The sequence below is a fragment of the Fusarium mangiferae genome (assembly GCF_900044065.1).
Source record: "Fusarium mangiferae strain MRC7560 genome assembly, contig: FMAN_scaffold014, whole genome shotgun sequence".
Classification (NCBI taxonomy): Eukaryota; Fungi; Ascomycota; class Sordariomycetes; order Hypocreales; family Nectriaceae; genus Fusarium; species Fusarium mangiferae.
Window position 1 is genome coordinate 465,947 of NW_024573934.1, and position 12,202 is coordinate 478,148.

Genomic DNA, 12,202 nt, shown 5'->3' on the forward strand with positions numbered 1-12,202 from the left:
GAGGAGGAGAGACATTTACACAGATCATACATTCATTACTATCCAAGATTTCCTTTCTAAGGCCCTGATTCAATCGATCCGTAAGGCGCACTCGATACACACTCGATACGGCGCGGAGTGACTTCTATCGGTGCAAAATTTAGGTTAAGTACTTGCTCTGTCAAAGTGGCAGAAAAACCGGTACACTAAAATTGACGTAAAATGCCCAATATTTTAGTAACTTTTTTCTAAACTTACCTAATTACGGAGTAGTTTTACAGCAATTACCTTAAGATATATTGGCCGAGATCGATTTTTTTCAAAACGTGACATTCAGCACCACAAGGCATCCTAATCAGGCAGGGACCAATTTTTTGTCCACCGTCTGGATCGTTTATGCGCCGTACCGATCGATTGGATCAGGGCCTTATTAACTGAGTGCCTTATACAAGCAAAATTTCAGCTATGCGAAACGACCGAACCCCCATCTTCCCTGTCAATAAAGATACCTCGCATACTTGACAACCGATTTCCCCTCCCCTGGGCGCTGATCCATAAACTCAAACAATCCGGTCCAGGCCATAAGCTCATGCAACTTCTTGAATCCATACGTGCGAACATCAAAGTCAGGATGCCATCTGTTCATGAGCATTCCAATAGCCGCAAGACCAGCCCAGCCGTCTTCATCGGTTTTCGCCTCAACTGCTTCGCGAAGCCATTCTATGACTTGATCATCCACGGGTCGCTGTTCCGTTTCCAAGTCACCTGGTTCTGGGGATGATACTCGAGGTTTGGTTCGTGCGGGACTGTCGGATTCGGAATCGAGCCTCTTTCGCTTGCCGCTTGTTGTGCTATTCCAAGCTGGTCCCGCCGACGATTCACCATTGGACTTCGCCCGCTGTTCAGTGTGATCCTTCTGGAAATCGACCCTTTCAGGAAGACGCGCGATTTGTCCACGATTTGATGGAGACGGTTGCTCAGGAAGCAAGCCTCTTGCAGGCGCAGGCGGTTCCATCAAAGGACCCTTACCCTTGGTAAATGCGGAGGTTGGAGCATGGCCGCGCGGAGGCCCCCCATTGAGTGGGTTAGCAGTTGATGGTCCTGCAACACCAGCCGTAATCGACCGAGTCCCAGATCTCGGCACAAGATTCTCAACGTAAATGAACTTATCACACGCCGTGACAAAAGGTTTAGGCGTCTTCCGCTCTCCACACCCATAAACCACCAATCCCGACTCTCTGATCCTCGACGCAAGACGCGTAAAGTCGCTGTCGCTCGACACGATGCAGAAACCGTCAAATTTGTTCGAGTATAGCAGATCCATAGCGTCAATGATCATAGCTGAGTCTGTGGCGTTCTTTCCGTAGGTATATGCAAACTGTTGCATAGGATGGATGGAGTTGTGGAGGAGTTGGGGTTTCCAGCCGTTTAATTGATTGCTGGTCCAGTCGCCGTACGCGCGCTTGACGAAGGTGGTGCCGTATTTTGCGAACTCGGCGAGGACAAAGGTTATCATGGCGGCGCTGGCGTTGTCTGCGTCGATGAGGACGGCCAGCTTGGCTGCTGGGGCTATGGAAGCCATGCTTTGAGGCTGAGAATCGGTCATGGATATCGTATTCGTAGTGGATGACTCAGTGATGGATGATATCTAGACATGTCAGCGAAGGCTGTCTCAACCATATTTCGTGCGGCTCACTCGGTTTAAATAGAAATATTTAAACTTTTATTGTGTATGTTCTTGTTCAGCCCAAGCTTCTGTTCAGAGAGTGTTCATGCTTAGGTACGGAGACACGTGATCCCAAAAGCGGGGTTGTTGTGGTCACGTTACAACATGTTTCAAGCACATTTTTGGTGACTCACTCGGACTAAATAGAGATATTTCGCTTGTGAATGTATCTTTCATATGTTTATCTTATTCATTCGAACTGGGTACTGATACTCGCCGTGGTCTTTTGTTGATCTGTCCAAAGCCTCTGTTCAGAGACACGCCATCCCAAAAGCGGGGTTGTTGTGGTCGACGCGTTATCGTGGCCTCGGGCGGGGGGCAAGAAAACAGCAAACCTTACTGTAGGATGCGAAAGTAAACTTAGCAAAAGGTACCCTAAACGTAGGCTCTAATAAACTCAGCAAAAAGTTATCCTAAACTTAGGCTATATTACTCAAGTCCTTTTGTCACTTAGGATCAAGGTCCCGTGTTTTCTTTCCTCCCCTTTAGGTGATATCCAATCACAGGCCACGTCAGAAGTGGGAGAGGAACGTTGGCAGTCTCATATCGATTTATTGATGAGCTAAGGGCCCCGAAAATTTGAACAAGTCAAGCGAAGTCATTGTCTGCTAGTGGAAGCCTTCACTCTGACTCCTCTTCAGCAGCGACATACTCTTCCACCAATCTCGCCTCCCTCCGCTCACGAATCTCACGCAATGACGACTCAGCCGAAAGCCAACCAACAACAAGCATGCTCTTCATAACCCAAGATCTGCGAAACGTCTCAGCCGTATACCAATCTCGCTTTCTACTGTGCAGCTCTGGCACCCATGGAAAGTTGGACGTGATGTGCATTTGCAGCAGCGCGGGGTACAGCTCCAGCTGAACCATGGCTTCTCTGGTCGCAACTTCATACCAGCGATAACTACCAAACGCGAAACCGAGAGATGATCCGATGAGAAAGGGGACACCGGCTGTTCCCCAGATCATGCTGCCGACCATGCCGCTTGAGACGCCGGCCACTGTTGCGGTTGAGATGCCGGATATCAAGCTGCGGAGCATGCTGCACCCAATGAGTTGACGGACGATTGATGAGCTTCGAGAGAACTTACAATAATCCAGGGCCACTGTACAAGGAACAACCAGTCAGTTCAATGCCGTGTACGAATGCCATGGGGCTTACCTGACTACTCCCCAGCCACTCAGCAGGCTGATGAAGGGAAAGCTGTCAAATCGATCTGACATTTCGAAGGATGATAGCTCAATTTTGTCAAAGTTATAGTGATCGAGAGGGTTGAGCACGTTTGCAAACGTTGAGATGAGAGAACAGCTGAGGATCTCAAGGGAGGACCATCAGAGAGGGGAACGCGATGCATTAGCTGCAGCCACTTGGGGCTGATCGCGTCACGCCAAACTCTAAAATCAATAATCTGATCTAAAAAAGGACTAGTTGATAACACATTATCATGAAATCTGTTCTTCAGATATTATCTTCAATAAGAGAGGACTATTTGCATTTGTGTCATTCATTGTTCTTCTGGAAAGAAACACTCCTGAACCAAGACTGCGAGCGATAAGCTGATAAGATAATCATTGCTTATCTGATAAGCCCCCAGATTGTTCTAACAACAGGACGCCGAACAACTATTCATAAGGTATGTGTGTACAACACACATGACTGTTAGTCACAGAATGATGCACGAAGTTCTAAATAGTAGCAACAGAACTCATCCGCTGTGTCCGTTGTTTCGAGCGAACTGAAGGTCTTCCTCCTCGGCATACCGTACATCATGAGGATATCACCAGTAAGTTCATCTGACTTGCGGATAAGTTTGGTGGTACATATTGCTCCAAATCAATTGAATCCCTGGACTTGAGATGAACATAATCGAAGTAATAGGAACTCCAGTCATGAGAGATACCGTATAAATAGTTGATTTCCGCCCCGACTATGGCAGTTTCTTTTCCTCCTCACCAAGCTTTTCTTAGCAATCATCCCAGAGTATATCCTCTCTCAACACACACAAACCTTCAAACTCTTTACCTTTCTATCTTACACATTTTCACAACTTTCACAAATCAACAGCAACATGCCGTTTGATCAAGTTCAGCAGTGGATGAAGAAGGATGGTGACAAGGAGTCGACACAAGATCGACCATCATCTTCCGTGTATAAGGCCGATCCGCCAGTGTACACCGCCGAACCACCAGCCCACATGGAGGGGCCGCCTGCTTTCATGGCACGCAGACGTACTGCAACATTCTTCACTCCAGACGGCCGAAGAAACTTCGTCGTGGAGCACTTGCGTCTGGATCCGCTGACAGCCGCAATGTACGAGCAGGCAATCCACGATGGCAGTCATATGGTGGGTAGGCAAGGATACGGCGAGCTTCGTGAGACTGCCCAGCACGAGCTTGACTACTGGGTAGCCAAAGAGCGCGGTGAGGACCCCAACCGTATTAAGAGGGATGGTGGCATTCTTGTCATGGTCCCTCAGGGATATTTGACGTACTTGGAAGAGCTTACCAAGGCTAGAAGAAGAGGCGAGATTGAGCGGGAGATCGTTGTGCTCCAGGAGAAAGCACAACAAAAATTCTATCGAGGACTTAACGGAATTATGCGGTCTGCTTACAAACACGAGATTGGCAGGCTGGAGAAAGAGCTTGTTGAGATTCAAGCCATCGGAGGGCGTCGAGGTCTTAACAGCTGGTGATTGTGGGAGCAGGGGGAAACGCGGGGATCTGGGGGTTCAGGACGCTTTTTAGCATGATCTACGAAGGGAAAGCTGAGGGGAAATCAGGCAGGTCGTGGCTTTGTTTGAGTTGCGTTGCTTTTGCACTTAGTGGGATACGGGGTTAGTAACTCGTGATTTTTCAGAATTTGTATGCAGATTGTTCGCTAGTACATGGGGCGTTGGTAGTAAATGGAATTTGTGCAAAACTTCTGATTCTTAGTGAAGATATTGTGATTTGCCTTATGCATGTCTGTTCCTGGTGAACATGTTGTTCCTTTGAGCCTTGATAGAATTATAAGGCTTAAAATACAAATTGTAGACTATAGGGTACGTCATTTTCATTGCAATGGCTTGGTCCCCTGACTCACTGTCGGGACCACTATTTTGTGGTGCGAGTCAGAGCAACCCAGGCACCATCTCAATAACAGAAATAGCAGAGTGCTGACTTGCATCATCTTACAGACCAACTTCTAGAAGACTATTTATCTTTTGAGTGTCTCGAGAAATATATATTCAATCAGTGCTAGTTCGACCTTTCCTGTCTTGATGCGTCACCGAAACCTGCGTCTGGACAACAATCCCTTGCTCAGCAGCCGAGCCCCCCTGATTCTTCCACATTGACCCATCACCGGTTCCGCCTCTCCCGACATCGTATGTCAACTCGACCTCATCATCATCACTACCGAAAGCACCTCCTTTCATCCTGTTCACACTGAAGAGTTGGAAGTGTTTAGAACCAGATTTGGATAAGTCGGTTGGTCCTGATGGTGTACCACGTGAAGTAGAATTAATGCGCTTGATGCGAAATAATGGTGCTAGTGTGGGCAGACAAGCTGAGATGACGGCGACGGAGGGCTCGAGGCTGGACCACGCGAATGACGGGCCCATCCACCATGTCGCGTCGAGGTTTTGGAAGAAGCCCCATAGGTAGTAGATTCGCGCGATACTGGCGACACATACACTGGAGAAAGTCAGCCGGAAACTCATCGCAGTATTGTAAGATCACCCACAAGCTGCCAAGAAGCATGATGCAAATGATAGAAATCTTGGTCTTATTGTTCATGTGAAGTGTCCAAATTCTCGGTATCGGAACAGTCAGAATGATGATATTGTTCATCATGTTCATGATCCCAAGAACAAGGAAGAACAACTTCACTTCAATGCATTTGCCTTTGGCCCCCAGATACTGATTCCAGAAATGACTGACAGGTCGACAGGCAAAAGGCATGGTGATCCAGAGGATAAAAGGGTATATGGTCGTCAGAAAGGTCGCTATCCAGAACATTATTGTATAAACTCGATTTTTGTCGATGCCGAGGGGAAAGAGGCGACGGTAGAGGAGGAGAATGCTGATTTTAACGGATGTGACGGCGAGGGCGTATACGAAGGGTTCGGCGTAGACGATCTAAGTTTGGTAAGTATCGAGTTGAGAGAGCTTTGATAGTAGGCGCACCTTGAAGACGTCGACGAGAGTGGTGAGCTTGATTGACCAGACATGAGCTCCAGAGCCATGTTCGCCCGCTATTATCCATTAACATAAAGACTCGAAGGTATTCACAGAGTGGGCTGACCCAAGATTGTCATAGCGACAGTAGCAGAAGCACAAACCTGCATGGCATCAGCAAAAGTCCGACGATTTCAGTGAAAGCACTTACCAGACTGACCAAAACCGCCCAATCGTCCATCTCGATGTTCGCCGACTTCATGTTCCTCACGTAAAACCGCAACGCGACAACAGTGACAGCAATGCCGAGAACAACACAAACGACAACATTGTAGGTGGTGATGACATTCTTCTCGAGATCCAGCCCTTTCGGCGGTGGCCCAAAGATAGCTACGATGTTAGGGTCAACTGCCATATCTGCGTTGTCAGACTAGCTGCATGCAGGAATTCACGCAAAAATAGCAGTTCAAGTTATAACATGGGCTGTTGATTAGTTAAATGGCCTTTAACAAGCCTAGCTAAGTAAACCCCATGGCGAGATACGGGGACAAGAAGGAGCTCAGCATCGTTTCTTTTTCCAGTGGCAATGCTTTCACTGCCAATCTCTAGCCGTTACGGGCTCGTCCTTTTCTTCGTTTACTTACGCGGAATGAATCCAAACAGGCCATTTGTGAAAACTTGGTGCGAACTTGACGGGGCTGGAGTCCACTCCGATGCTACCTTCTGTTGGCTGCTATGGAGCATCAGAAATCCTTCAAGGGGCCTCTGGCATTCAGGCGATTTACTATCTAAACCATTTAAACCATGCTCTAAAACAATCCATTCCTCTTAAACCAGTCTGTATCGCCTTCTGATCCCATAAAATCTTGGTGTTAAGAGCTGTGATTCTCATATTGAGGTCTGAGCATTATCAGAGCGGGAGATGAACTGCCAAGACGAAACTTGCGGCTCTGGAATGGCACCACCTGGAAGTACATCCCTGTCACCGCGACGTACTTCCGGTCGGATATTACGGGGATTTACAGCCAAACGAGAGCACGTTTCAGGCCTTGGTCAATGTTCGACCTGCAGGACCCGCTGGGACCCACGGAAATGCTTGTAATGTTTCATTGAAGGGTTCGTTTGGTGCGCGTTATCTGTATATAGAGGCTATCACGGCTTTAGCTTCTCGAAGGGGTAAAGGAGTCGAAGCGACCCTGCGACTAACGGCTCCGGCATGTCGGATTTGGTCCGAGGATTCGTTTTTGGAGTTCGATACCTGGTCCACTAGACCGGATTCCACTTCTGATGCTTCTTTGTATAGGTCTGTTAGTATTGAAACATGATTATGGTTGTCTCTTTATGGGTCAAGAATACCCAATTAGTCGATACAACGTATCTTCGGGTTCCTCAGCTAGAAATACTAGATCTTATTGGCTAATTAGACATTCGGCTTTGTTAAGTTGTTCTCACCCCTGGCCCGAAAGGTTGGTCAGTCGATGGATGTAAACCTCTATCGCAACGCTGCAATCACAAGCGAGCTGCCCAAGAAAGCTTGGTCCCGTCTAGCCTCCTCGACCAACACCGTCGATCCTCATACTCGGAACCAACAATGTAACCATCTCAGCAGCACGCCCTGAAACACACATGGACAACACGAATCCCCAAGACCCAAATAGTCCTTCTCTCCGTGTGGCGACCTTCGGCTGTTGGATAAACCCGTTCGTTTGTTCAAGTATTAGAAGCTAGGCCCCCTTCCACCAAAACAAACGAAAAACCAAAGCATACCCACATTTTCTCATTCTTCACCATGGCTCCCGCAAAAACAGAGATTCTGGTCGTTGACCAACCCGCTCTCCACTCCAAGACCGTCGCTACCCAAGAGGTCACACCACTTCCTGACCTTGCTCCCCCTTTACTTCCCACCGAGAAGATTGGTCCTATGGGATGGATCCGAAGTCTTCTTCACTTTGAGCTTGATGAGAGCTATAATGCTCAGGAGGTAACGGCCATTCTCAAGAGGGCTTATTCGGCGTTCAAGGAGCGCACGCCCATCGCGGGGTGTGAGGCCGTTCCTACCGCTGAGTATCTGGAGACTGGGCTTTTGCAGCTTCGTCATTATGGTGATGAGATTGAACATGACTTTCTTGTCAAGGACCTTCGTGACCAGGACTTTCCTAGTTTTGAGGAGCTGAAGCATCGGGGTTATCCTACTTCTGTTCTGGATCCTGATATTGTTTGTCAACGAGGTCTTGGTGGGGAATGGCCTCGTGCTGGAGATCGATTGAACACTACCATGGTGCAACTCAACTTCATCAGGGGTGGCTTGCTCCTCAATGTCCTCTTCCTACACGCCTACATCGATGGAACGACAGCGTACAAGTTCACCGAGATCTTTGCCGAGGAAGTCCGCAAAGCTCAAGGCCTACCTATTTCCAACCCAGCTGAAATCCCCTGCGACGACAGGGAAAAGCTGATGAAGCCATCTGATACTATAGTCGGGAAGCCCGAGGATCATCCCGAGTACATCGAAGTGCCTTTCACGCCCGAGGGTCCCCCACCGAAGCTAGCTTCACCCATCCACCATGGTCATGTCTTTTACTTCTCACCTGAGAAGATCCAAGAACTCAAAGAAGCATGTGCGCCTCGAAATGTTAAGCTTTTCAAGTCTGACGATGTTTCTTCCTACATCTCCACGACCGATGCTTTGACTGCTTTGGTCTGGCGATGCACCATGACAGCCCAACATAGGAAGAAGGAGGGCGAAGACAAGCCAACTGGCCCATCTATGGTTGGTCTAGCACTGGATGCTCGTCGTCGTGCTGGCAAACCTGTTCACAAACATACTCTCGGAAATATTCTTGGCTTCGCACCAGCCGTCATGGACATCGAGAAGATTCTAGAACATGACGACGTCAGCCTAGCAGACATAGCTCTTGTTGTCCGAGGCGCCGTGAACAAGTCCAAGGAGACGTATCTCGCCACCATTAGCTCCCTTGTGGACAATCTAGGTAACGTGTCACGATTGATACCCGCCATCTTCCTCGACATGCCAGGTAACCATGCCCTGTTCTCGTCCTGGAGAGAGTTTCCTTTCTATGACATTCAATGGGGTCCTGCTCTGGGGAATTGGATTAAGGCTATTCGACCCCCCTCAGTGGGAGTGACTCACTCGATGCATATTATGCTGCCTGATAGGCCTGAGGCGGGTCCTGGTGTTGAGGTATTCGTTGGTACGGAGAACAGCGCGATGAAGAGTTTATTGGAGAACCCTCTTTGGAGACAATATGCTCAGGGTCCAGAGAAGGCGTGAGGGTACCAAAGTTTGTTAATGAAAGATCAATGTATGTAGGAGACTCAAAAGCCTATCACGGATATGGCATGAGGCAAGAATTGTGATGAAAAAGGGGATAATCTTAAACAATATCATGAAATTTCGTGTCACCGACCATGAGCCATGCTTTAGCAAAGTATAATTGATATCAATGTGCGAATAAGTCGACAGAGACCCTAGCCCTCTCCTTCGTCCAGATTAGTTGATCCTTTCCACTGGACTCGTGAGTGTCACAGGTCTAACTCGGCCTATGCCAAAAGTTACTCTTATTATGCGGGCGAAGGCATTCAAGTGTTGGCATACGTGTGACCGAAAGGAAACTCAAGGTCTTCAACCCAAAGTTTAAATTCTTGGCGAGTCGTGAAAGTTAGTTTTGGGTACCCACGGGTTAACATGAACCATCGAAGGATGTCTCAGGAAATACAGCTTTTACTTTCACTTTGTTCCCTTCTCCCGTATTACCTTGTGACTGAAGCCGCCAGTCTGAGGGTTATATCGCGCGTCTTACTTCATGGCTAATTCTCACGTTACACAACTACCAATGATACATGGTTCCGGATGATTCCTTGAAACCCGTGACGGCGGATAAGTAAGTCATCTTTTAGGTTTTCATGATATCAGCTTTTTGCTGTAAGAATCAGTTAAACATTTTGGTATAATGTTTAAGTTGTGAGATAGATGTCTTATTTGCAGTTGAGACTCGTGGCCGTGAGCTTATTCCAGCAGACAGAACCCAACAGACAGAACCAAGCAGACAGAAATTAGAAGCTTTTGGGACTATCGAATGGCAAAGCTCACATAGTGGGAGAAACATTTCCTCCACAAGAGGACGCACAGTGATCATCCATTTCTCCAACGCCTTGATACAACATTCATCCTGCTGTCAAGGCCTTCCTTTAGCTCATTTATGGCTTATCATTCTTGCTGAACTACTTATTCGACTCTACGCTAGACCTGTCAAAACAACCAGCATACTTAACACCGGTAATCTTGACGTTTGACATGCTTAATTCTCGTTCGTACTGGGAAGATAAAGTTCATTCACGGTCACCAGTGCCAACCTTAACTCAACCTATCACAATGTCAGCCTCACTTTACTTGCGAAGAAAGTTTGAACAAAACACAATGGCTCGTTCCTTTCTCCTCCATTATCTTTTCGAATCAGTAGGGTATAGGGCTTGGTACTCTCGCTTCTTCTCAAACTCTGACGGATACTGGCTATAAAATTACCCCTTGTCCACTTCATTCTGGATTCTGATCTTCCCTTCTTCATACTCTTCAGTTCCCTGCTCTCAAGTCTCTGTCTTCTGCTCTCAGCTTACGCTTATCTGAAAACGCTACCTTATCTCTTTATCGGATGTTTCTCTTGTCAACGACTTACATATTCACTCTCTTCGTCCAGCAAGTCGACAGACTTTGGCCTACATATCAGCGTAGCGCACATACGTCTCTCCATTTCTACACAATCAAGCTTAGGCTACACATTTCGACACAGCAACAGCGAACAGGCTTCGACTCTTGTCGTTTCTCAATTTATATCTCCACACTTTCTTTATCTCCGACTTTCATCCCACCTTCGCCTTCACCTTCACATTTCTCTAAGCGACATATCTCTATTTAAAAATGTCTGCTCTTACTTCTGCAGCGCTGAGTCAATTAGACCAGCTTAATAACCAAGGAGGATTGCCATCCCCTCCATCTTCACAAAACACCTGGGAGACAGGGTCAGACTGCTCTTACTACTCACTCTCTGACTTGATCTTGGACAAGTGGTACCGACAAATCCCAGCAAGCCAGGTCAGGGAGCAGGCAAAGCAGATTCCAGCTAGCCCTATGTCAAGCCAGTCCATATACCCGCGACAATTTTACAACAGAGAGAACCTCTCTCTCCAGTCGTCGGGTCCCTGGAAAGAGTACCCGTTCTGTCTGAACAAGGGTTATATGTCTGGGTCACCCGGCCCAGTACGTATTATCACCAACTCTGCTGCGCCTGGGGAGTTTGATGTGGTGTACCATCCGGCAAGGACAGAGAACTCAGCTTGTCTGGCTAAGTACCGGCCAAAGGGGTATCAAAAGGGTGCTGTACCAAAGCCCCTCCCCTCGAGCGAGCCGAGCAGCCAGTCAACCTCAAGTTCGAGCGGTAGCGCCTCTTCACTGCAGTACAACCCGTATATCGCTGCTCATATGGCGGGGTACCAGCAGGGAATCACGGCTGCTTACTATGCCCAGAGTCTGCCGGTGGCTTATGCTGTACCTGTCTTAGTACCAGCGGTCACGTACCCGTATATTCCTGCTTACGGCCAGTATTTATACTGAGTCTGGAAATCTCGTTACCAGCGCTGCGTCTTGTTCCAGGTCTGCTCGAAAATAAGTCTGGAAATTTAAAATTGTTACTTTTCTCTTTTACAACACATCATCTCGGTATGCCATGAAACGAGGAGCGCCTTCTAAGGTGTCTTCTAAGCCTTTATTGCAGCTTTTTACTGAGCTTAAACCAAGTTTCGAGCTAATGTCAAACGCGAATACATTCATACATACTTTCTGTGGATACATGGCCAAACTCCACATATATCTTCGACGGAGTTGACAGCACATATCATGCTTGCTATCTTCTTGCAGTTGAAATATCGCTAACGACCTTATGGCGTACGACAGCGTTGGTATCTTGGAGCTTAGTTAACTGTTAATTGACAACCTCGGAGGTCGCTTTGGCTTGTTATTAATACAATTCATTCGGTCTTCTTTTGGAGACTTGTTTCTGTTAACGCACTTGTTCCATAAAGTGTACTAATTTTGCAGTGAGACATGTGAAATATTTGATCCAAATTGATCGCCCTAGGTAGTTGACAACTATCTATTTATTGCCTCGTGCTTTTTCTCTTTGGGATATGTTATTGAGTGACAAGCTGTGAGTTCAACGTCTATTGGCCACGCCGGACTTTCTTTGCCGACAATGGAGACTTCCACGAATGGGATTACCGTGATCTCGATGAGCCCCGAGTCAACTAGCGAGTCTAGGCTTGGGG

At 47.5% G+C, this 12,202-nt stretch overlaps 6 protein-coding genes across 6 annotated transcripts; 3 read left to right on the plus strand and 3 right to left on the minus strand.

Moving 5' to 3' along the window:
* Window positions 1-475: 475 nt before the first annotated feature.
* FMAN_15076 (uncharacterized protein) lies at window positions 476-1,561 on the minus strand (the record flags this gene model as incomplete). Its single annotated transcript, XM_041822590.1, has 1 exon — window positions 476-1,561. The coding sequence occupies one exon, from the start codon at window positions 1,559-1,561 to the stop codon at window positions 476-478; it is 1,086 nt and encodes a 361-aa protein (XP_041688255.1).
* Window positions 1,562-2,326: 765 nt separating this feature from the next.
* FMAN_15075 (uncharacterized protein) lies at window positions 2,327-2,929 on the minus strand (the record flags this gene model as incomplete). The annotated part of the gene is made up of 3 exons (XM_041822591.1): window positions 2,327-2,747; window positions 2,797-2,811; window positions 2,868-2,929. 3 exons carry the CDS (start codon window positions 2,927-2,929, stop codon window positions 2,327-2,329), a joined length of 498 nt encoding a protein of 165 aa, XP_041688256.1.
* An 845-nt stretch (window positions 2,930-3,774) lies between these two features.
* FMAN_15074 (uncharacterized protein) lies at window positions 3,775-4,398 on the plus strand (the record flags this gene model as incomplete). Its single annotated transcript, XM_041822592.1, has 1 exon — window positions 3,775-4,398. The coding sequence occupies one exon, from the start codon at window positions 3,775-3,777 to the stop codon at window positions 4,396-4,398; it is 624 nt and encodes a 207-aa protein (XP_041688257.1).
* Window positions 4,399-4,932: 534 nt separating this feature from the next.
* FMAN_15073 (uncharacterized protein) lies at window positions 4,933-6,278 on the minus strand (the record flags this gene model as incomplete). The annotated part of the gene is made up of 5 exons (XM_041822593.1): window positions 4,933-5,380; window positions 5,430-5,824; window positions 5,873-5,940; window positions 5,991-6,027; window positions 6,075-6,278. 5 exons carry the CDS (start codon window positions 6,276-6,278, stop codon window positions 4,933-4,935), a joined length of 1,152 nt encoding a protein of 383 aa, XP_041688258.1.
* A 1,374-nt stretch (window positions 6,279-7,652) lies between these two features.
* FMAN_15072 (uncharacterized protein) lies at window positions 7,653-9,155 on the plus strand (the record flags this gene model as incomplete). The annotated part of the gene is made up of 1 exon (XM_041822594.1): window positions 7,653-9,155. One exon carries the CDS (start codon window positions 7,653-7,655, stop codon window positions 9,153-9,155), a length of 1,503 nt encoding a protein of 500 aa, XP_041688259.1.
* A 1,644-nt stretch (window positions 9,156-10,799) lies between these two features.
* On the plus strand, window positions 10,800-11,492 carry FMAN_15071 (uncharacterized protein; the record flags this gene model as incomplete). Its single annotated transcript, XM_041822595.1, has 1 exon — window positions 10,800-11,492. The coding sequence occupies one exon, from the start codon at window positions 10,800-10,802 to the stop codon at window positions 11,490-11,492; it is 693 nt and encodes a 230-aa protein (XP_041688260.1).
* Window positions 11,493-12,202: the final 710 nt, after the last annotated feature.